Source organism: Bison bison, unplaced genomic scaffold (genome assembly GCF_000754665.1).
Source record: "Bison bison bison isolate TAMUID 2011002044 unplaced genomic scaffold, Bison_UMD1.0 scf7180017864141, whole genome shotgun sequence".
Classification (NCBI taxonomy): domain Eukaryota; kingdom Metazoa; phylum Chordata; class Mammalia; order Artiodactyla; family Bovidae; genus Bison; species Bison bison.
In genome coordinates, this window is record NW_011494713.1 from 6887285 (window position 1) to 6913101 (window position 25817).

General features: G+C 39.9%; 1 protein-coding gene across 1 annotated transcript in view; it reads right to left on the reverse strand.

Annotated features, from left to right (window-relative positions):
• Window positions 1–25817, reverse strand: part of CDCA2 (cell division cycle associated 2) — a 44156-nt gene that overhangs the window by 11174 nt on the left and 7165 nt on the right. Inside the window, exons 5-13 of the mRNA XM_010840167.1 lie at window positions 17686–17836; window positions 16037–16239; window positions 14051–14138; window positions 12770–12978; window positions 11891–11975; window positions 11035–11252; window positions 5997–6075; window positions 4504–4592; window positions 3523–3660 (exon numbers count right to left, since the gene is read on the reverse strand). Coding sequence (XP_010838469.1) covers window positions 3523–3660; window positions 4504–4592; window positions 5997–6075; window positions 11035–11252; window positions 11891–11975; window positions 12770–12978; window positions 14051–14138; window positions 16037–16239; window positions 17686–17836 — 1260 coding nt within the window. The remainder of the gene's footprint in view (window positions 1–3522; window positions 3661–4503; window positions 4593–5996; window positions 6076–11034; window positions 11253–11890; window positions 11976–12769; window positions 12979–14050; window positions 14139–16036; window positions 16240–17685; window positions 17837–25817) is intronic.

Here is a 25817-nt window from a genome sequence, read left to right on the forward strand (position 1 = left end):
ATGTGTTCATGATATTTTAAATTCAAATTTAGTCTAACAAGGTTTTGAATTTGATTTTAAAGTTTATCTTATTTCCAGTGAAGAGTCTGGATTCCTACTGTTCAGTTACTCAGTCGTGACTGACTCTTTGTGTCCCCATGAATTGCAGCACGCCAGGCCTCCTTGTCCTTCACCGTCTCCTTGAGTCTGCTCAGACTCATGTCCATTGAGTCAGTCATGCCATCCAATCATCTCATTCTCTGTCGTCCCCTTCTCCTCCTGCCTTCAATCTTTCCCAGCATCAGGGTCTCTTCCAGTGACTCAGCTCTTGGCATCAGGTGGTCAAAGTATTGGAGCTTCAGCATCAGTCCTTCCAATGAATATTCAGGACTGATTTCCTTTAGGATTGTCTGGTTTCATCTCCTTGTAGTCCAAGGGACTCCAATATCACAGTTCAAAGGCATCAGTTCTTCGGCGCTCAGCCTTCTTTATGGTCCAACTCTCATATCCATACACGACTACTGGAAAAACCATAGCTTTGACTAGACGGACCTTTATTGGCAAAGTAATGTCTCTGCTTTTTAATATGCTGTCTAGGTTTGTCATAGCTTTTCTTCCAAGGAGCAAGCGTCTTAATTTCATGGCTGCAGTAACCATCTGCAGTGGTTTTGGAGCCCAAGAAAATAAAGTCTGTCACTGTTTCCATTGTTTCCTCATCTATTTGCTCTGGATTCTTAATGACAGTTAAAAAAAAAGACACGCATACACAAATCCTTTCTTATTTGCTTCATTGTAGAGTAAATTCTTCTATCAGTGAGTGTTATTGTTTAAGTTTTTCTGCAGTTATTTTTGTTCCTGGGGCAGCAGAGGATGAGATAGTTAGATAGCATCACCTGACTCAACGGACACGAATGTGAACAAATTCTGGGAGATAGTGAAGAAGAGGGAAGCCTGGCAAGGTGCAGTCCATGAGCTTGCAAAGAGTCAGACATACTTGGCAACTGAACAACAAAATCAATGTACATCCTATTTGGAATTTTCACATTTCTGATCCTGAAAAAAATTTATGAGGTTAAGCCACTGACTTGATATACAGTTACATCAATTTGTTTCATTTTGTTTAACAACTTTAAAAAATTGAACTATAATTGTTTCATAATCATGCAGAACATTTACAGTTCAAAGTTAAAAGGAAAAAACATATTCAGGGAAATCTAGCCTTTTCCTTTCTGTTCCCTCCTCTGTCTCTTCTCCCTACAGGTAACCAGGTTTTATTAGTTTTTGATCTATTCTATGTTTTCTCGTTATTGTTGTTAATCATATATACACACACACAATTTTTTTTAATGCTCCCTACTTTCTTAGATAAAAGGCAATATATTGGTTTGTCATATTAGCTGCCATCACAAAATACTGCAGACTGGGTGGCTTGTTGTTGTTTAGTCACTACGTTGTGTCCTACTCTTTGCGACCCCATGGAATGTAGCTTGCTAGGCTCTCATAACTCCTGCACTGGCAGGTGGATTCTTTACCAGTGAGCCACCCAGGAACATAAAAAATACACTTTTTCTTACACCCTACTGTTGGTTGAAATCACACTTATTAAAGTTCCCTTTCTATTGTTTTAAAAAAAATTTATTTTTGCTGTGCTGGGTCTTTGTTGCTGCACGTGGGCTTTCTCTAGTTGCAGTGAGTGGAGGCTACTCTCTGGTTGCAATGAGTGGGCTTCTAACTGCAGTGGCTTCTCTTGTTACGGAGCATGGGTCTTGAGTCCTTGAGCTTCAGTAGTTGTGGTACATGGGCTTAGTTGCCCCCAGACATGTGGAATCTTACTGGATGAGGGATGGAACCTGTGTCCCCTGCTTGACAGGTGAAGTCTTAACCACTGGACCACTAGGGAATTCCATAAAGTTTGCTTTCTATTTGCTCCAAAACTCCTTCCTACATATAGACTTTTCTTTGGGATGGTACAGAATGAGCTTTTTTTCTTATATGGCACAACTTTCATTTGCTCAATCACAGGCCTTTTTCTTCTTCCCTTCAGAGACACCCCCCCCCCAACCCACCCCCACTCCCAGAGCACTCTTTTCTTGTTCAAATTTGGGTTGATTGCTCTTCCAGGCTGACTGAACAGCTATGATCAGAGATTTCTGTTCTCTGTCATTATTATTAGACCCACTGTATCCTGAATTCTCAAGCTTACGTCCTCATTTTGCTAAAGTATCTCCTCCAGTAACATTAAAAAACTAAACTTCCAGAGTCTAAACGGATGAGTTTCGTTATGGAAATGTTGGTGTTTGAAGTGTTGGCAGGGTAGTTTAAGGAAAGATGCCTAGTAGGTAGCTGAACCTATACTTATAGACAGGAAACATATGAGTGTTGTCAACTGTGTTACACATGAAACCACCCAGGAAATAAGCTGTTTCAAAGGTCAGAGAGTAAAATAGAACTCTGGGTAACATAAACATTTAGGAATGGGTGGAAGGACACAAACCTTTAATAGAGACCATACAGGAGAGATCTCAGTTTTGTCAAATGCTGCGGGGCCAGACAGTAGGAACAAGATCTCAAAGACACACTGGATTTTAGTCACTAGGTTACAACTTAGTAACCTAAATGCTGGAAAAATAATGGAAGAATTATTAACATAATAACATCTGACACAGTGACTCTGCAGTGGCCCGTGAGGCTCTCCAGTAGCAATGTCGAATGGGAGAGGGGACAATGGTGGCATTCAGAGGGGACAGATGGCATTCTGCTTCCAGGAAGGAAGCAGAATGAAAGGGATGAAGACCCAAGATTACTGACAAGTGTGTTGAAAACAGCTTACACGGCTTAGGATGAATGAGGAAACATAGGAAATGAAATCATAGGACTTCTGAAAGCCTAAGAGTAAATATAACACTAGAGGAGGTATGAGTAAGATGGCTTGAGAACGCTGGGTGGAGAGGAGGCTGGGGGTGGAGAGGGGGACATACAAAGGTCTTGGGTACCAACAAGCTGTGGATGTGACAGGGGAGGGGCCAGTCACTGAAGTGGGGAGCCCCTGGTTAAAGTGCTAGATCCGCCTTCCACAAAGAAACAGTGATGTCATGAGCCGACATAGCCTCCAGGAGTGGAGGAAGACAGCTAATTTCTGAATTCTTGCTTCAATACGGAAGGTCATCCATCAACCCACTGGCAGCAGCCAAGTCAAACAAGTGACAGATGGCACACTCATCCCTGAGAAATTCTCTCAGAGGATTCCCGTAAGACGGTATAGTGAGACTAGACCAGATTCAAAGTTAAGAATCAATTCTACATTCGAGTTGGTGATTCCCAGCACTGGGTGTACACAACCCAACCCAATGAAGACAATGCAAAAATGGCTTTTGGGTAACGCACAATTGAGTATATAATCTCTTACGGCCCCTTCTATTCTATGATAACTTGATTTTTAATACTCTTGGTCCCATGTTAACTAGAAAACATGTGTTTTCCTAACCACACCACAAACAAATGTACTATGTCTACTCTTCGTTACATCTTTAAACACACACTCACCCGATTCTTTCGTGGAAGGACTTTGTCTGCATGCTTGCTTTCTTGAGACTTCCTCCTATTAGTTTTCTTTTCTTTACAAGGCTGAGCTTCTGCATTGAGTAAGTTGCAAACACTCTCTTGTGAAAAACTGATCAACTTCTAGAAAGAAAATTGAAAGCAGGGCTACTGTAAAACACAGGCAGTTACGTTTTCATTTCACGTCTTTTCCCTCCCCTGTGGATTCTACCACTTTACATCCCATTTCAGCAGAAGTTAATATAGCAATATTAATAGTATTAACATGCAGAAGTTGATACAACATGGTAAATCAACTAGATAGAATTCAATAAAATTTAAAAAAATAAAAAGAATCATTGTCTCAGGTACCTACTGAACACCTATAATTTAGTATCAGTACCTAACTACTGATGGGTTATGAGGGAGAAAAATAATGAACTGTTAGATTATCTAAGTTTGACTTCTGCGTTTATCATCCAAAAATATGAGCAAAAAATATTATCAGTATGCTATATGTTTATGCACTATGATGCTGTAGACAAAAATCCAAATTCAACTAATTTAATAAAATCACAGAAGACATGCATTCAATGGGAGTTATGATCACATTGAAAACAGTGGAATGTAGTTTAGGAAAAGTTCTGTCATTTTCTGATTGTTAACTACATGCTACTCTTCTCTGCTTTGCACTTTGATGCAATTTATAATAAAACCATGGAGATCCCAAAGAAACTTTCTAAACAGATGACCTTCCACATGAATACACACTCTGAAATCATCTTGTTTTAATGTATTTTTCTTCTTACAGAATTAAGATCACATCAGGAAAACAGCATCACCCTGGGTTATATGGTAGGTAGGATAAGGTATTAGCTCTTGAAACATCGATTAAACCAAGATTTAACCAATAAGTCATTTGATCATGAAAACAGAAAAAAAAAAAAAAAGCTATTGCAACATTTAGAAACAAACACAAGCACTTACGCTTCTTCTGTCAGAGGTCCGCGTTGCTCTACCGACTCTGAAGGGGGCTATATTCTCGTGGTTACTTGAAGAGGCAGAGGTATCAGTGCCTAATGAGCAAGATATAGCAAGATTAGGGAAGCTCACAAAAACTTTTAGATCCGCTGCCTTGGAAACACTGGATACTCTTGAATACTAATTTTGCTTTTAGTATCCTATAGTTACTAAGTTCGGAGAAGGCAATGGCACCCCACTCCAGTACTCTTGCCTGGGAAATCCCATGGATGGAGGAGCCTGGTAGGCTACAGTCTATGGGATAGCTAAGAGTCGGACAAGATTGAGCGACTTCACTTTCACTTTTCACTTTGATGCACTGGAGAAGGAAATGGCAACCCACTCCAGTGTTCTTGCCTGGAGAATCCCAGGGACAGAGGAGCCTGGTGGGCTTCTGTCTATGGGGTTGCACAGAGTCAGACATGACTGACGTGACTTAGCAGCAGCAGTCACTAAGTTGTATCTGCCTCTATGCGACCCCATGGACTGTAGCCCGCCAGGCTCCTCTGTCCATGGGATTTTCCCAGGCAAGAATGCAGGAGTGGGTAGCCATTTCCTTCTCCCTGGATCTTCCCAACCCAGGGATTGAACCTGCATCTCCTGCATTGCAGGCAGATTCTTTACTGCTAAACCACTGGGGAAGCCCATATCTGAACATAAATGTTAATTACCATGAGAAATAAATTTTGAGATTCAAAAAAAATTTTAAAACATTAAAGTACTTTCACAAAGTTCAAAAAATTGAAATGTGATCACTTTTGATGGTATAAAGAGAAGGCAGTGAAGCACGTCGAAGAGTATAAGCTCTGGAAGACGATAGACTATGATTTCAACTTAGTTCTATTAGTAACTTAACATTCCACATTTTGGATTCTGTGCTAATGAGATCAGTTTGTGTCCGAGAGACAAGAAGATATGTTGGTGACCCATTAAAGGATGTCCACTAGGGGAGAGACATGAATAATGGTTCCCACCCTACCTGCTCTGCCCATATTTGCCAGCCAAGTACTGGTTTGTCAGAAAAGCACAGAGAGATCTTTGTTGCCTTGTCATGATCATAAAAAAAGCCAGAAACCTTGGAATATATGTGTGTACAAAATGTCATGTTGATGAACGGTTTTGTATATTTACAAATGATGCTTACAATCCTTATCTTTTCAATTGTGCAACCTGATAAGGAGTTCACTGTGAATCCTTAAGAGTGGAGAGAGCAACTCCTCTGCTCGCAGTGACTTAAAAAAATGAGGCTACCCACTGAAGGAAGTAATGTGTGGGTGATTATAAAGTATGCGACTCAGAATGGAATGAGATGGATATGAGATTTCTTATATGCTTTTGTATACTATTTGGGTTTTTTAAAAAATCAACTATGATCATAATAAAAATAAAAATTTAAAATTAAGGAGATCTTCATATATACATACATTTAATAATATTTATGATTATTTAAAAGTTACTACCTGAAAGAGTCTCAGCAATTGAAGACATATTAAGAGAACTCAAAACGGCAAACGAAACCTGAAGAGGCTCTATGTTTTCCTAAACAAAAAAAGGGTAGAAATTAGATATCTTTAAATTCAGTGGACATATAAAAAATGTGCCCCAAAGAAAATAAGATATATCTTTGTAGAACAAATTGTAGTAAGTATAAAGATAGGAAATCAATAAGGGATTAACTAAATTACAAAAAGCAAAATAAGATACTGAATATAAATATAATGTTTTATAATATTTACAATCATCCTAAAGGAAACCACATTTACTAACTATAATCCACCAAAATAATAATAAAACTTTTAAGTGAAGGGTAGGCATTGATGATCCACCAATAAGTTACCTTTTGAATCATTTGAAGTCCCATATCCTAACCCCGATAAAGTAAGAAAATCTATTAACAAATACAATCTAACATTACAGTATTTTTCAGGCAAGCTTCAAGGCAAATATAAATGCAGATGTGAAATCTTTTCTTTTACACAGCCAGTATAATGGTAGCTGTTAATTTTTCACAGATAAAATCTGTCAGGTTAAATAAATTCCTTTATCACCTGTGTGCTCAGAATTTTTTATCAGAAATCAATGCTGGATTTTATCAAATGCTTTTTCTCCACCTACTAAGAAGCCCATATCATTTTTCTATTTTATTCTGTTAATATGGTGAATTCCATAGACTGCTTTTCAAATATTAAACCAACTTTGCCTTTTGGGGATAAAAATCTTACTTATTCATAATTTATTCCCTTTTGCATATTAATATGTTTATGAGGATACTGCACTGTAAGTTTTCTTTTCTTATAATGTCTGATTATGGTATCAGGTTAAAGCTGACAGTGATGAATTGGGAAGCATGCTCAACTCAATTGGAAATCAGTCCTGAATATTCATTGGAAGGACTGACGCTGAAGCTCCAATACTTTGGCCACCCAATGAGAAGAACAGACTCATTGGAACAGACCCTGATGCTGGGAAAGACTGAAGGCAGGAGAAGAAAGGGCTGACAGAGGATGAGATGGTTGGATGGCATCACTGACTCGATGGACATGAATTTGAGCAAACTCTGGGAGATGGTGAAGAACAGGGAGGCCTGGCGTGCTGCAGTCCATGGGGTCACAAAGAGTCAGACATGACTGAGCAACTGAACTGACTGACTGAGGCAGAATTAGTATTGCACCTTCCTTAAATGATAGAATTCATTAGTAAAGTCATTTGGACATGCAATTTTCTTTGCGGGAAGGTTTTACTTACAGTTTAATTTCTCTAGTTGATACAGGGCTAATGACACCACTTATTTCTTCTTGAGTGGAATTAACAGTTTGTGTCTTTTAAGGAATGTAGCTTAAGTTCTTGAATTTACTGGCATAATATAAAGTTGTTCATAATATTTTTATTACCCTTTCAATTTATCGATTATTAGGAAATTAGTTATGTCACCTCCCTTATTCCTTGTATTGGTAACGAGTATCCTCTTTTTTCCTGAACAGTCAGATTAGAAGTTTACCATTATTTTCTGTAGCATAATCTTTTGATTTCAATGATTTTTCCTCTATTGTTTTTCTGTTCTCTATTTCATTGATTTTCTGCACTTTAAAAAAATAATTTTATTTATTTTTGGCTGTGCCGGGTCTTTGTTGCTGCTCGCCCGGTTAACAGTGAGCGGGGGTCACTCTTCGTTGTGGTGCACAGGTTTCTCACTGCGGTGGCCTCCCCTGTTGCAAAGTGCAAGCTCCAGGGAGCTCAGGCCTCTGCAGCTGCATCTCCTGGGCTCTAGAGCTCAGGCTCAATAGTTGTGGTGCTAGGGCCCAGCTGCTCTGCGGCATGTGGGATTTTCCTGGACCAGGGATAGAATCTGTCTCCTGCATTGGCAGGTAGATTCTTTACCACTGAGCCACCAGGGAAGCCCTACACTTATTTTTATTACTTTCTTTCTTTTATCTTAGTTTGATTTTCTTTTTCTAGTTTCTTAAAGTGGAGCCTGAGATCATTAATTTCAGACCTTTCATTTTCAAATATAGCCTTTAATTTTTAAAAATTTCCCTAGGCATGGCTTTAGTTGTACCCCACGTATTTTTGTCATTTTACTGTGGTTTATATCTGTTAACTTATTCCACTTTTGTTTATAGCCTAAGAACCTCTCCCTACCTTGATACCATGCTAATTTGGTTGCATATAAACAAAAAATTGTTCTTACTCTTGCTTTGAACAATTGTCCTTATGAAGACTAATTAAAAAGAAGGAGTCTGTTATATCTGCCCAAATATTTAGCATTTTCAGTGCTCTTCATTCCTGTGTAGATGCAGATTTTCATGCAGAACTATTTTTCCTTTGATTAAAGGGCTTCCTTTTTAATACTTCTAAGGCTAACCTGTTATGGTAATAGGATTATTTCAACTTTCCTATGTCTGAAAAAGCCTCTATTTCACTTTTTGTTTTGAAAGACGGTCTCACTGGATAGAGAATTCTCAATGGACAGGTATTTTGTATTTATTTTTTTTGCTCTAAGTACTTAAATACATCTTTAAAAGACGTTGCTATACTGACTTCTGGTTCCCATAGTTCCAGCAAGAAATCTGCAGCTGCCTCTCTTCTGTTTTGTCTTATGTCAGGTGTCTGTTCCTCTCTGGCTCCTTTGAGGCCATTTATTGTTGATTTTGCCTTTTCATACTGTTCATGGGGTTCTCAAGGCAAGAATACTCAAGTGGTTCCCTTCTGATTTTAAGCTTTCTGTATGTTACGTTTCCTGTGCTGGGAATTTGATGAACTTTAGGATCAATGGGCTTCTAATTCTAAAAAATCTGAACATTTTTCAGCCACTGCTTTTCAAGTATGTTTTTTCTGTTCCTTTCACTATCTCCTCGCCTTTGGGAACCCTAATTACAAGCATATTACACCACCTGAAGTTGTCCCAGATCATGAATTGTCTGCTTATTCTTGTTTAGTCTTTTTCTCTGTGTCACTGAGAATAATTTCTATTGCTACATCTTCAAATTCACTGATCTTTTCTCTTGCAGTCTCTAATATGCTATTAATCTCACCCAATACATTTTTTATTCCTGGAGATTTTAACGTATAGAATTTGATTTGGGTCTTTGCTTTATCTTTTGTTTTCTTAAGCTCAATCTTTTCTCACATTATTGCACGCACAAGAAATATAGTTAAAATAACTCCTTGTCTCTCCACAAATGTTACCATAGGTATCATGTCTGGGTCTATTCTTACTGATTGATTTGTCCCCTCATTATGGCACTGTTCCCTACACAACTACTAATTTTTACTTGAATGCCAGACATTTTGAATTTAATGTTATTTGGTGCTAGGTAGTTTTGTTTTGGTGGGAAGGATCAAACCATTTTATTGAGGGCTTTCAGAGGAGGGGTGAAGGGTTGGTGGACAATTACATCTGATGCCTGTAACCTGGGTCGGATCTCCACAGCTTCACAGTTGCTCAAAGTACTTCTTATATTCTTGGGTTTAATTATGCAATGCAGCTACATGAATACAAGTTGGCTGTTAGTTTAATTCTGCTCCATTTAATGAGTCAATACTCTGAGCATCTAACACCCTATGAATTATAAGATTTTGCTACGAGGGTTGGTGTGAACACAATTCCTGGCCTATGTGCATGCATGCTAAGTCACTTCAGTCGTGTTCAACTCTTTGTGACCCTATGGGCTGTAGCCCACCAGGCTCCTCTGTCCATGGAATTCTCTAGGCAAGAATACTGGAGTGGGTTGCCATGCCCTCCCTCCACGGGGTCTTCCCGACAAAGGGACTGAACCCACGTCTCTAACATCTCTTGCACTGGCGAGTGCATTCTTTGCCACAAGTACCACCTGGGAAGCCCTGTGTGAGCTCTAGGCATTTCCTTCTGCTCATTTCAGCGATTCCTCCCTGGCCTGTGGCAGTTTACTCACAAAGGTATGTACACCAGCACTGACCCTTAGCAGATCTCCAGAGTTCTCTCTGTGCAAGTCTCTTCTCTGGTATTTTACCTGGCGAACTCCAGCCTCCTTCACCTTCCCAGGCCCAAACTCCATCTTCTCAACTCAGGGAGACTTCCAGGCTCCGTCGAGGTAACGTCTCCCTGTGCTGCAGCCTGGAAATCCAGCCCCAGCAGCAAGATGGGGCTCTCATGAGGTTTACCTCCCCTGTTACCCAGGGATTACTGTCTGTGCTTCCAGTAGCCACTGTCTGTGAACCACTGTTTCTTATCTTTTTCTTTGGCTTTTGAGTTCTTTTTCACGGGAATATAAATTAGGTCCCTCTTACTCCATCTTGGCCAAAAGCAGAATATTCTTATTTCAAGGTATAATAGCAAGAGAGAATGAAAAACAGTCCCAATGTAAAATGGGTAAGTAAAATTAATAGGTAATTCTAAGAAATTCAAATGGCCTACAAACATGTGAAAATGTTCGAACCTCACTAACAAAATTTTCAAGTCATCTTTTTCTCCTATTAAGCTATTAAAAAAAAAAGTACAGTTAATACTCAGGGTTTACAAAGATATAATAAAATAGGATTACTTATAGTACTGTGAGTTCAAACAAGTACATACTTTCTGAATGCTAATTTAGCACTATGTATAAAAAAATTCGAAAATTGTTCATATTCCTGAATCCAGTTATCCTACCTGTAGAAATTTAGAAGAACAATTTATATTTATAATATATTGATTTTAAGATTGTTGCTCTTTCACATCTTAACACCTTTGAAATCTGAGCACATGGTGTGTGTCAGTTTAACTTTCAGCATTTTTTCTCAAAGAACGGCACATCTTACAATCAGTAAGGTTCCAAGAAATATGCTATGTTCAAGGAGTCATGGAAGTTATTGTTTTTAACAGGAGAAAACTGGTAGTAATCTAGCTAGAAAATGCATTAACTTATATCATGACCCACTATTCATTTTGTTTCATGATTTCAAAGCATAATTACTGCTCATGCAAATAGGTGAGGTATGATGAAAACAGAAACAAGTCTGTTTCACACTTTCCATACTTACAAGATTCTCTTCCTTGTCATCAAAATTTGGTTGAGGTAACCACTCAGGAACTGGAGACTGTTCAAGTAGCGGGGGACTGAGGCTACTTAAATCCTTTTTACGGACAGGTGTTTGTCCTTTACGCAGTGGAGTGTTAGCTGGCAAAGATTCATCAAACACTTCAGGGCTTAGGTCCTCTCCGAAAGTAACTCTCTTCCTCTTCTTTGTATTTGGCAAGGCTGTGAAGGTGAAAGTGAAGGCCACTCAGTGGTGTCTGACTCTTTGCGACCCCATGGACTATACAGTCCATGGAATTCTCCAGGCCAGAATACTGGAGTGGGTAGCCTTTCCCTTCTCCAAGAGATCTTCTCAACCCAGGAATCAAACCCAGGTCTCCCGCACTGGAAAGGCTAGTACTTCACAATTTTCTTGACCTTCTGTAGATAATTACATTTCTTATCTAAAAGGCATATCCTAGAATCTTAACATCACTGGATTGGCTATTCATATAATACAAAACATAGTTTGTAGAGAGAAAAAAAGTTTAAAATGGAAGAGATATACAATATTTCCAATTAAAATGTGGTAATAAAATTTAAGTAAATTTTGCATGCTGAATTTAGATGACAAGAATGGTATATCATTTCCTCTACAAATTTCACCATTATACAAAAATGGATAGATGAAGTGGATAGAACCAATTCTGAGACTCTCTAGAGAGATTCCATCCCCCACCTCTCAAGTTATCTTCATTCCCGGGTAATTTCAGAAGCATCAGGCATCAGCAGGTCATTGAAAAGATCACAGACTATCTCAGATGTTTTTAATAACAAGAAAATTATATCCACATGCTTCAAAATAAACCTGAAGTTCTTACCTGCTGTTTGTTCTTTGCAACTGTTTGCAAGACTGGAGGTTAAGCTTGGACAAGTCTCATCATTATAGAGGTTGTCAAGGTGTTCCTAAACAAAATAAACAACCATGAATAATTTTACATTTATAAATACACATACACAGTCATTAAGAATGGCAACTTGGAATTCCTTTTCTGCCAAGGATAGATACTATACAGTACTGCAGATTACCTTTACTTTCATAATTGATCTAACTTAAATACCATGATATTAGCCACAAAGAAAAACTGGGTTTCCTAGTTATTACTCTAGTAAGTAGTTTTAAGCCAAAATGAAAAAACAGGAATCCATAATGTGGGCTAAATTCATTTCCTCCTTTTGGATCTGGCAAATGAAGTTAAGGAAAATATGAGTGGCCAGAATTACAGTGTACTCTGGACAGTGTCAACTGAGGTATACTGTATAAATGATCTGAAGTATAAGACTTTCCCCAAAACAAGAAAAAAAACAAGTATGTAAATAGCATAATACGGTGTTTTGGCTTTTGGTTTTTTTTTTTTTTTAATGTGCACTATTTTTATTTTATTTGGACCATTTTAAAAGTTTTTATTGACTTTGTTACAATATTGCTTCTGTTATGTTTTGTGTTTTGTGTTTTTTTTTTTTTGGCCAGGAGGCATGTGGAATCTTCAACATACTATATTCCACACTGAGTGTAAATAAAAACGTAAAGAGCAAAAAGAAAGTGCCCAGTGCTACTACAAGTGAGAAAGAGGAGGCAAAAAAAATTATGGTGAGACATTTTCCATTAGGCCTGTATGACATAATATTTCAGAGGTACTTATGGGAACCAAAAGCAGTCTTTATTCGATTTGCTTTAGGAGGTGTAGCTTTCTACTGACCTGCAGGCTTTCTGCACACAGCTTCACAGCGGGTTTCTTCAGTACAGAACGTAGGACAAACGTCTTGGAGGACGGAAGGTCCTTCTGGCACAGTGGGGTAACCAGGGACCTGACTTCGGGAGCTGTGTCTGTGCTCACTTCTGTACATTTATCAACTGAAACGGCATCATTGGATCCTCTCTCTTCTACGGAGGCAGCATCCTGGATTCCTACAACACAGAGTTGTAACCATGAGGGGGGCAGACGTCTGAATCAGTCCATTCTACACCAAAGGTAGTGTGTATTTGCAAAGGGAGGAACATGCTCCTCAGATATTCAACCCTAAGACATCCTGCTTAGAGTGTAACATCTGGGATTTCATTTGGAAATACAAAGAAAAAAAAAGAGAGAAAAGTGGCACTGGTCACAGCTTTTAGTTCAAATCAAACTACTGAGGGAAAAGGTAAGGAAGGTATTTCGGCTCCATGCAAAGTTAAAGAGGAATCCTTGGCTCAGCTATTAACTGTTAACCTGCCTCCACTCATGACACTTATGATGGCCATCATGAAACTAACCTGAGCTAGACAATGAATCTTGACCAATTTTAGTGCTGCAAACAGAAGCATTTTTAGGATGTCAGCCTGGTAGGAGGGAGAGGACAAGATGCTGAAGAGAAAGATTATTAAATAAAACAATTCACATTCTGTGTTGTCTAGCTGCTAAGTCATGTCTGACTCTTTGCAACCCTGTGGACTATAGCCTACCAGGCTCCTCTGTCTATGGGATTTCCCAGGTAAGAATTCTGGAGTGGGTTGCCATTTCCTCCTCGAGGGGATCTTCTTGACCCAGGTATCGAACCTGTGTTTCCTGCACTGGCAGGCAGCTTCTTCACCACTGAGTCACCAGGGAAGCCCTCACGTGCCGTTAAACAAGCCAAGGCTCCCCCGCAATTCTCATAGAAGACCACTGCCTGCTGACTGACACGTAACACATAGATTCTGGGTGCTTAAGAGATACAGTGATAAACATGACAGTCAAAGCCTCCATGGCCTGAGAACATAAAGTATAGGAACTGGGAGGTGCAGAAGGAAGGAGCTGGCTGTGCCTGTAAAAGGGCAGTATGTCATCTCTCATACAACAAGAGCTCTAGAACATTTCTACTAAACCATGAGCTCCTAAAATGCAAGGAATGGTTTCAGTGTGTCCAAATGTTCACATATAAGTAAATCAACCACAAATGTCTACTGAAAAACATTTCATGGGTGAATCAGCACAGGTACCAAGGAAAAAAGTAATACTTACCACTTGAAGCCTCTGTAAGTTCTGAAAGTAGAGGAGACTCATTCATTAAACATCCACACTGTAGATTTAAACCAGATGCAGAAGATTTCTTGGGGGGCAAAAACAATGAAGAAGTATTAAATTTTATTATTTATAGGATTACTATTTTTATAAAGATTTGAGTTAGCATTACAGATTATCTGGAAATCTGATGTTAAATCAATCAATACATCACTTCATTATCTAGTTAATTTTTACGGAAGTATGTAGGAATAAAACTAAAAACAGAGTATTCATTCTCACTGACTCCTAAACATCCAATCCAACAATGCTCAATTCCCTAGGAAGTGTTCACAGGGCATAGTTTTTGCTGCCTTATTGTTTGAAGTCTAGAAAACTATGTTAACTACTTTCCTTAAAGAGGAAATTCTCAAAATAATGAAAAACAAAATTACTAATCAAACAACAGAAGATATCAAAAGCTAGAAAGGGAAAACCATTAATGGTCAGGGTAGAAAACACACTCCTATTAATAGGGAAACCATTTCTAAATCATGATGTGTCCAAAAATTAATCAAAATTCTGATTAAAAAATTACCATCAGATGATTTCATATCAACTAGAACAGGGCAGAGAGAGCAGAGATTATAAGCGACTCTGAGATACACATGAAACTCATGGGTCCTGATGGTTGACCATAATGGGCAGCAAACATCTATTAAGCCAGTCTAGACAGGATCAACAGGACATGTGCTGGAGCTACATGACAGAGAAGGTGCAAGGTAAAAAGCTTCCACTCTACTGGCATAAGGTGTCTTCTCTCACTAAAGAAACAGGAACCTACTGTACCAAAGCAAAACTCAGGGTCATGAGAGAACTAGCTACCTGTTTACACTTGTGTGAAGGTCGAGGATCCTCAGGTTGGTGGTGCTAGTGGTAAAGAATCTGCCTGCCAATGCAGGAGACGTAAGAGATGCGGGTTTGATCTCTGGGTCGGGAAGACCCCCAAGAGGAGGGCATGGTAACCCACTTCAGTATTCTTGCCTGGAGAATCCCACAGACAGAGGAGCCTTGTGGGCTATGGTCCATATGGTCTCAAAGAGTCAGACGTGACTGATGCAACTAAGCACGCACACACGCAAGGATCTATTGAACTCGTGTTGCTTATCATCTTTTGATGATGTTGACAGCCTCTAGGCAGTTATAAGCAACAACAAAAAGACCCCTATGGCTACTTGAAAGAAGTGGGGAGAGGAAGAGAAAAATTGCTAAATGACACCTTGCTTTCCAGCTGGTGTTAAACCAGTGAGGGGCTGCAACGCAGACATGACAGACCCCAGACCTTGGGGTCCAGCCCAAGTGTAACCATCACCTCATTTACCAGGTCTATGTAAGTAAGATGCTCATATGTCTACTGCCTACAGAGACAAAATGCTGTTCAAGGGCGGGACTGGGACTTTCTCACCATGGTACCGTTGGTATCTAGAATAATACATCGCAAATAGAAGATCACAGGGCTTCATTTTGCATAGTGTTTTTCATATCAAAAGCAACATATTGATCAAAGCAGTCTATCACAGCCAGTAAGCCAACCAACCACATAAAAATTTAACAAGCAGGAAATCCCTCATACACACACAATTAAAACCCAGCTCAAATATAGTAATAGCATGTTGTTGTTCCTGTTTAGTCACTAAGTCAAGTCCAAATCTTTTGCAACCCTGTGGATGGTAGTCCTACCAGGCTCCTCTGTCCATGGGATTTCCCAGGCAAGAATACTAGAGTGGATTGTCATTTCCTTCTCCAGGGGATCTTCCAGACTCAGGGACTGAACCTGTGTCTCCTACATTGGCAGGTGGGTTCCTTTACCACCGACCCACCTGGGAAGCCCCAAACACTGCAACACAACGTGCATAAGTACTACAATTGCAAAAGGGCATTGACAGTCCTCAAACTGCTAGCTAGAAAGACCAAAACTGCATTTCCTGTTCCCAGTAAGTGCATTACCTGGGAGAGACCAGCACAAGTTTCAACAGCACACTTCATGTCTGTACTGGGACAAGCAGCCATATTAACACCGCAGGCCTGGAGATCAACCGCATCAGCTAGATTTACGTCAGAGCTGCTTGGAGAGGATAGTCTCCGACGTTTGGACGATGACTGTGCAGAGAACTCAGACAGCTGACATTCACCAAGACTTTCCTTTTTGGCTAGGTACACAAAACAAAATAAAAGCAAAACACAGGTTCCAAGATTTTCTTTTACAATATCATTTGAAAACTGCACCCATCATCATAATTTCATGATGTAATTTAATGCTTGAACATAAATCCTTTAACAATGAAAAGGAAAATCTAGTAGTACATTTTTATTCAAAAAAGGAAATCTAACTGAAATGCAAGACAACATGACTACTAAAAAGATAACAATTATCAGAATTAACTTGCTTTGGGCTTTCAAAAGATACACCAAGATATATTTGCATTTCTGATATAATATCTCATTCTATTTTTTTAATTTAAAATGAAACCTTTTCTTTTGAACATTTTAAAGGATGTGGTTATGTTCCAATATTGGTTCTGTTCTGACTGTATATGATTTTATGAAAAATACAGCCACAATTTTTCCTGGGGACAAAAAGGGAATTTAATTGTCCACAGAATTTATAGCAATTATGTAAATAAAATATCTTAAAGCTCAGATAAAAACTGAAAAATAGGTAAGTTACAAATCACCAATATAAATGAGTGTATGGGAGCTGGTTGTGTACTGCAGAGGCAGATGCCCTGGATTTGTATTAGTAACAATGCCCTGCAATCAAGTAGGTGTTGAAATGCACCTGAAGATGGTTCAACAAACCAAACAAAACCATTTGGAACCTTAGGATTATGTCGATTACAGCAAGGCCAGGATTTTGTCTAGTTCTGGGGTCTAAAATGCTTTGTGATTGGAAAATCAAAAGTGACAGAAAAAATTATCAAAAAGTTACAATCTAAAACTTATGGTAGATCTTTCTTGTTTTCAAGTTTTAAAATGCCTGAGCCAGCCAAGTCCGCTCCTGCCCCGAAAAAGGGCTCCAAGAAGGCGGTGACCAAGGCCCAGAAGTAAATTAAAAATAAATAAATAAATAAATAAAACTTATGGTAAAGAGTATGGCAGGCTATTGAGATGTCAGAATAAATATATCTGTTTACAATATCAGGGTTGGGTGTTTGGTATTCATATAAATGCTTACCAAAATTAATAATAATCCTCTAAAAAACCAAGGGTTTGACAGAAAAACAACAAAATTCTGTAAGCAATTATCCTTCAATATAAAAATAAATTAAAAAAGAAAAAAAAAAAGAAGGGTTGTTCACCCAAATCTATGGGCAGGCCCAATTTTAAAGATGAAGCAGTCCATGGGCTCTGACATTGTAACATTTAACACTTAATTGTGGCCATATGAAAACATAAGGTGTATGCTCAGGAATGATGTTTTTTCAAGAGAAATCAGAAATCTAGATTTTTGTGTGAAACATCCCAAATTTTAAATGTTATGGCTCTATTCAGAAAAGATAGCTTTCACACTATAGAAGTAAATCTTTTTTTTAATATCTCAGAGGTTTGTCTCAAAAGATGCAAAAGTCCAAACAGACTGAATTCTTTCTACTCACTCGAGCCTCTGGTCTTGAACACTCCTTCCGCCTCTGAAAATTCAGGACAGTCAGTCATTTTCTCGTTTTCCTTTATGGAGTTAAAAGCCAAATGGAAGGCAGACATTTGCTCTCTTAAAGAATAAACATTTCGATACAAAGCAGGGCTGCCCTGTTAAAATATAGAAGCACAGAGGACATTACAAATCAAGCCAAAGATGGGCTTTTTGAAGATCAGAGGTAAAAAGTTAATAGAGAAGAGACCCTCCTCCCTTGAATCGAACATTTTTTAAACAATTTTTTTTATTTTCTGGCCATGCCACTCAGCATGTGGGATCTTAGTTCCCTGAGTCGAACCTGTGCCCCTGCAGTGGAAGGATTCCCTTTAGTGGAACCATGGAGTCTTAACTACTAGATCAGCAGGGAAGTCCCAAATCATGTATTTTTAGTCTGAACATTCAGTGTGCTGCCCTCATCTCTATTTCTCCTCTCTCCTACTTGTGCTGAGTCGCTCAGTTGTGTGCGACTCTTTTCGACTCCATGGACTGTAGCCCGCCAGGCTCCTCTGTCCATGGGATTCTCCAGGCAAGAATACTGGAGTGGGTTGCCATGTCCTCCTCCAGGGGATCTTCCCAACTCAGGGATCAAAGCCAAGTCTCCCGCATTGCAGGCAGATTCTTTACCATCTGAGCCACCAGGGAAGCCCAAGAATACTGGAGTGGGTAGCCTATCCCTTCTCCAGCAGGTCTTCCCAACCCAGGAATCAAACTGGGGTCTTCTGAATTGCAGATGCATTATTTACCGGCTGAACTACCAGGCAAGCCTTACCAAAGAGCAATAGCTACTCTTTGGTAGCTATTAAAAGTTTATATTACTATAAACATGGAGCAACAGGTTGGCCAGTACTAATATTGACAAACCCATGGAGGAGAGAAGAGAAGTCTGTCTGTAGTAGATGGGAAGCACTTTAAAAAGAAACCCAGACAAAACACATCCCAATTATTTGAGAGTTATACAAATCTTTACATTCGATGACTTCCCTGGTGACTCAGATGGTAAAGAATCTGTCTGCAACCTGAGAGACGCAGGTTTGATCCCTAGGTCAGGAAGATTCCCTGAAGAAGGAAATGGCAACCCACTCTAGTATTCTTGCCTAGAGAATTCCATGGACAGAGGAGCCTAATGGGCTATAGTCCATGAGGTCACAAAGAGTCGGACACAACAGAGTGACTAACACTTTTACTTTCATGAACGTTGAGTTATATATGTTGTTTACATATGATGTATATTATCTCTTAAAAACCGTACAGAAGAACTTTTCTTCCAAAGAGGAAATATGGATGAACAGCAGACGCATGAAACGATGCTCAACATCACTAATCATTAGGGAAATGCAAATCAAAACCTCAGTGAGGTATCACCTCACAGCTGTCAGCACAGCTATCATCAAAAAGTTCACAGATCAGGACTTCACTGGTGGTCCAGTGGTTAAGACTCCATGCTTCACTGCAGGGGGCATGGGCTTGATCCCTGGATGGTAACTAAGATTCTGCATGCCACATGGTGTGACCAAAAAAAAAAAGGAACCCTCATTGCTGTTGGTGGGAATGGAAATTGGTGTAGCCACTGTGGAAAATAGTACGGAGGTCTCTGAAAGAACTAAAAATAGAACTACCACATGATCCAGCAATTCTCCTGGATATATAACCCCCTAAAACCTCTAACTCGAAGAGATATATGAACCCCAATGTTCATAGCATTATTTTCAACTGCCACGATATGAAAGCAACCTAAGCATCCATCAGCAGACCAATGGATACACAGTCTGTGTACTGGAACATCCACAATATACTGGAATACTACTCAGCCATAAAAAAGACTGTAATTTTGCCACCTGCATCAAATGCACTTGGAAGGCATCCTATTAACTGAAATCAGACAGACAAAGACAAATACTGTACGATATCACTTATATGTGAATCTAAAAAACACAGCAAAAATAAAAACACAGCGAACTAGAGAATATAACAAAAAACAATCAGACAGCTCTAGAGAACAAAATACTTTTTATGGGACGGGAGTAATATGGATTGGGGGGGTGGTGAGTGGGAGGTACAAACTAGTGGATGTAACACTGGTTACAAGGATATATTGTACAACACAGGGAATATAACCAATACTTTGTAATACCTATAAGCAGAATATAAACTTTAGAAATTATATAAAAAGTAAAAATTAAAAAATTAAAATCAGTATTAAGAATGTTTTGTCTACACAGTTAGTGAAGGGTTTACCCAATAATAAAAGAGAGAGAGAGACTATATGGAGATTAAGGTTACAGGAAAACAACAAATTCTGGAGACAGAGCTACAAAGAAGGGACAAGAAGAAACTATTTGGAAATTTTACCAAATTTTGCTAAAAATAACATTTGACGATCTGCCTTGGCCCCTGTGTCATGTGGAGGTCTCAGTATAACTAGTTCCATCCACGCTGGTCTCTATTCATTTCCATCCATATACACACCAGGGGCCAGAACAAGAGACAGATGTTCTGCAGTAGCTTGGATAGCTTCCTACACATATCCTCTCTCCTTTGGCAACCCTGAGCTAAATCTTTCTGATGTCATAGGGGGCTTACTTCCTCAGAGGTGAAAGCTAGTCATTTGCTCAAACTACAAAGCCAAATAGTTAAAACAGAGCTCTCTGGAAACTCTGCTAACAGCTGAAGAGTCATCAAATTAAATTGGTACTAGCAGAGGTGGGGGTAGGGAGCTTCCCTGGTGGTCAGTGGTAAAGAACCTGTCTGCCAAAGCAGGAGCTGTTTGGTCGCCCAGTTGTGTCCAATGCTTTGTGATCCCATGAACTGTAGCCCACCAGACTCTTCTCCGTGGGATTTCCCAGGCAAGAATATTGGAGTGAGCTACCATTTCCTTCTCCAGCCAATGTAGGAGACATGGGTTTAATCCCTGATCTGGGACGATCCCCTGGAGAAGGAAATGGCAACCCACTCCAATATTCCTGCCTGGAAATCTCATGGACAGAGCAGCCTGGCAGGCTACAGTTCATGAAGTCGCCAAAGAGTCAGACACGACTTAGTGACTAAACAACCACGAGCAGGGGTAGAAGTGCCAGATAAATGTGATGTATAATGTAAGAGTTCTGTTACCCGTAAAATAAATTACTGATTAAGTTCTCTATCTAGAACTTCTCCCCTCCCACCACCCCCATCTGTATTATTTAGACTAACATATTTCCACTGATTTGGAGCTTACAGCAATTTAAGGAATTCCACTAATAAGCAAAAATAAAAAAATACTTCCCTTTAAGATATCATATGGAGAAAACCCTGTTAAAATCTTGAAGCCATGTTTGATGATGAATCTGCTCATACTCTTGATTTTATTCCCAGTTAAATACATTCATAAAGCCAACTTTGTTACATAATAGAACATTTAAAATTCAAACAGGTTGACACTGTAAACCTTTATGACATAAACAGCACATGACACTCATAAAAAGCTGGTTGGTGGTCAACTCTCATCTGAGATACAGAGAAAGAAAGGGTTTATCCTAAAGCCATACAATTTATGTTTAATGTACCTTTTTTGTAAACTTATATTTGAACATGGGAAGGTTAGGTTTAATCTCCTAGGAGTCTGGCCCATTTTGAAATCTGCTTTAAACAAATTAAAGGTTCCCCAGTCAAAATCATTGTTCCTCTATTTTCTGATGGAGAAAGAGAACAACGTTCATATACGAAAAGTAAAGGAAGCATTAAAAAACATACTGCTTTTTTTGGATACTCTTGTCTTAGGAATTATATCATTCAGTCAACATTCTTTCCCTGTGCCAGAAACCATTTGAAAGGCTCAGAATACAGGAGGAAATGACTTTCTAGAGTAAATTCTGAAAATGTATTCATATAATTTCAAGTACAAGAGGTGCCACTGAGAAGCTAAAAAAGGAGTGTGATTCGGTAATAACAGTGCTGCTCTACTTGAGTCAGGACAGCACTCCCTCTGAAGTAACAGCTGAGTTGAAACGAAAACATTAAGTGGGAGACTAAAGAATTCACCTGCAATGCATGAGAACTGGGTTCGAATCCTGGGTCAGGAAGATCCCCTGCAGAAGGGAATGGCAACCCACTCCAGTATTCTTGCTTGGAGAATCCCATGGACAGAGGCATCCACAGGATCGCAGAGAGTCGGACAAGACTCACTGACCAACACTATGAATATGAATGAAAGGAAGATACGAGAAGAGGGAGGCATTCTGCAAGAACAAGGCAGAACAAGAGGCCTGGAATGCAGAGAGGATGCGGCAGAAAGAAGGCAAGGGGGCCCAGAAAATGGCAGGAGACAGGGAGCTGAGGATGGAGTGGGCAGGGCTCGGATCAGGGAGGGCATGAAGGCTTTGAGATGTGGTTTGAGTTTAACTGAAGGCATAACAGGAATCCACGGGAAGGTTTTAAGATGCAGAGTGATTGATCTGATTCATACTTTAGCATTTTTATTATTTTTGTTGTTGTTGTACCCCACGGCATGTGAAATCTTTGTTTCCCAGTCAGGGATTGAACCTGCGCTTCCTTGCATTGGAAGGGTGGAGTCTTAACCACTGGACTGCCAAGCAAGTCCCTTATTCGTACTTGAAGTGTATCGCTCTGACTGCTCTGCGGGATGGTGGATGGATCAGGGAAGGTGAGAAGTAAGGAGACTAGTTATGAAGAAGCTGCTGGTGATTCAGGTAGAAAGCACATAAGGGCTGTAGCAGCCAAGCTGAGAGATATGAGAGCTTACAGAGAGGTTTCTGAAATGAAGTGAAAAGGCAATGCTGTGTTGGATGTGAGAGATTAAAAGGAAATGAAACCGAGGAAGACTGGCAGGTTGTTGGCCAGAGCAACTGGACGATGGTGTGTGCTGAGATGGGGAAATGGTGGGGAATGGAAACCTAGACTTTAGCTGTGACCATGTAATGGTCAGTGTTCTTGCCTGAAGAATCCCAGGGACAGAGAAGCCTAGTGGGCTGCTGTCTATGGGGTCGCACAGAGTTGGACCCGACTGAAAGCGACTTAGCAGTAGCAGCAGCATGTAATGCTCAAAGTGCTTACTGAAACACCAAAGGGAAGATGCTGAATAGGCAAGAGGGTATCTGAGTATGAGCTCGACAGAACTTTGGGCCAATGTTACGAGTCACAAGTCTATAGACAATGTCCAAAGTCATGGGAAAGGATTATTTTACATAAGGAAAGCAACAAGATGGGGGCAGAGGAGAGCCTGGGGCGCTCAAACATTTTTGAGGGGAGAACCAAAAAAGGGAGATCTGCAGAGGCAGGGATGACAATAACAAGAAGAAAATGAGGTGAGTTTGGTATCCCCAAGAGCCAAGCAAAGTGCTTCAAGGAGGGAGTAGCTGCTGCTGCTGCTAAGTCACTTCAGTAGTGTCCAACTCTGTGCGACCCCATAGACGGCAGCCTACCAGGCTCTCCCGTCCCTGGGATTCTCCAGGCAAGAACACTGGAGTGGGTTGCCATTTCCTTCTCCAATGCATGAAAGTGAAAAGTGGAAGTGAAGTCGCTCAGTCGTGTCTGACCCTCAGCGACCCCATGGACTGCAGCCTTCCAGGCTCCTTTGTCCATGGGATTTTCCAGGCAAGAGTACTGGAGTGGGGTGCCATTGCCCTCTCCGAGGGAGTAGCTGAGTTCAGTCAAATGCTGAGGCAAGGCTGATTAAGATGCAAAGTAAGACTTAATCAATCATGGTCTTGGCCAAGGTGTGGGCCACTTGGGATCAAGGCAGAAGCCCAGGTGGAGTGGCTACAGTCACTGGAGACGATGGAAGAGGAGTGAGACAGGACAGACAACTGTTCAAGGAGTTTCCTGTGAGGGACAGGCACAGAAATGGGACGCCATGGGGGTCTAGAGAAAGTTAAGTGGCAGTCGCTCAGTCATGTCTGACTATGTCCCCATGTACTGCAGCCCACCAGGCTCCTCTGTCCATGGGATCCTCCAGGCAAGAATACTGGAGAGGGTTGCCATTTCCTCCTCTAGGGGATCTTCCTAACCCAGGAACTGAACATGCGTTTCCTGCACTGCAGGCAGATTCTTTACTGTCTGAGTCACCAGGGAATCCCCTAGGGAAAGTTAAAGGGACAGATAAAGATTTGTTTGTGCTAAAGGAAAATGTCTCAAAAGAAAAGGCTGGATAAGACAAATGCAGAAGGGAAAACAGGTGAAAATAACACACATGGTCACAATAACATAAAGACTTGAATACTCAAGTAACTTATCTACTGGGAAGTTGTAAAGGATGGGAAGTGCATATCTATGTTTATGATAAAAGGGATGAGGAAGAAAGAGGGCTAATTTTTCATTGAACACAGTAGGAAGTCACTAGCTAATCCCTTAATACTGAAAGAATAAGAAGCAGCAATTAGGAAAAAAAAAAAAGAAAAGACATCCAAGTTGGAAAGGGAAAAATAAAACTGTCACCATTTTCATATGACATATGTACAAACACAACCACACTCAAAAACTGTTGGAATAAAGAAATTCAATAAAATTGCAGAGTACAAAATGAACATACAAAAATCTGTTGTGTTTCTACACTCAAATAAAGAATTATAGGAAAAAAGATTTAAGAGAACATGTACATCTGTATCAAAAAGAATAAAATACTAAGAAATAAACTGAACCAAGGAAGTGAAAGATCTGTATCTTGAAAACTGTAAGACACTGATGAAAGGAACTGAAAAAAGGCACAAATAAATGGAAAGGTATTTTGTGCTCGGGTACTAGAAGAAGCACTTGTTAAAAGGTCCACACTACCCAAAACAATCTCCAGATTCACTGCAACCCCTGTCTAAATTTTAACAGCCAAGGGAACATTTCATGCAAAGATGGGCACAATAAAGGACAGAAATGGTATGGACCTAACAGAAGCAGAAGATATTAAGAAGAGGTGGCAAGAATACACAGAAGAACTGTACAAAAAAGGTCTTCACTACCAAGATAATCACGATGGTGTGATCACTCACACTTACCTATAGCCAGACATCCTGGAATGTGAAGTCAAGTGGGCCTTAGAAAGCATCACTACGAACAAAGCTAGTGGAGGTGATGGAATTCCAGTTGAGCTATTCCAAATCCTGAAAGATGATGCTGTGAAAGTGCTGCACTCAACATGCCAGCAAATTTGGAAAACTCAGCAGTGGCCACAGGACTGGAAAAGGTCCATTTTCATTCCAATCCCAAAGAAAGGCAATGACAAAGAATGCTCAAACTACCACACAATTGCACTCATCTCACACGCTAGTAAAGTAATGCTCAAAATTCTCCAAGCCAGGTTTCAGCAATATGTGAACCGTGAACTTGCTGATGTTCAAGCTGGTTTCAGAAAAGGCAGAGAAACCAGAGATCAAATTGCCAACATCCGCTGGATCATGGAAAAAGCAAGAGAGTTCCAGAAAAACATCTATTTCTGCTTTATTGACTATGCCAAAGCCTTTGACTGTGTGGATCACAATAAACTGTGGAAAATGCTGAAAGAGATGGGAATACCAGACCACCTGACCTGCCTCTTGAGAAACCTGTATGCAGATCAGGAGGCAACAGTTAGAACTGGACATGGAACAACAGACTGGTTCCAAATAGGAAAAGGAGTACGTCAAGGCTGTATATTGTCACCCTGCTTATTTAACTTCTATGCAGAGTACATCATGAGAAATGCTGGACTGGAAGAAGCACAAGCTGGAATCAAGATTGCCGGGAGAAATATCAATATCCTCAGATATGCAGGTGACACCACCCTTATGGCAGAAAGTGAAGAACTAAGAGACTCTTGATGAATGTGAAAGAAGAGAGTGAAAAAGTTGGCTTAAAGCTCAACATTCAGAAAACGAAGATCATGGCATCCAGTCCCATCACTTCATGGGAAATAGATGGGGGAACAGTGGAAACAGTGTCAGACTTTATTTTTTTCGGCTCCAAAATCACTGCAGATGGTGATTGCAGCCATGAAATTAAAAGACGCTTACTCCTTGGAAGGAAAGTTATGACCAACCTAGATAGCATATTCAAAAGCAGAGACATTACTTTGCCAACAAAGGTTCGTCTAGTCAAGGCTATGGTTTTTCCTATGGTCATGTATGGATGTGA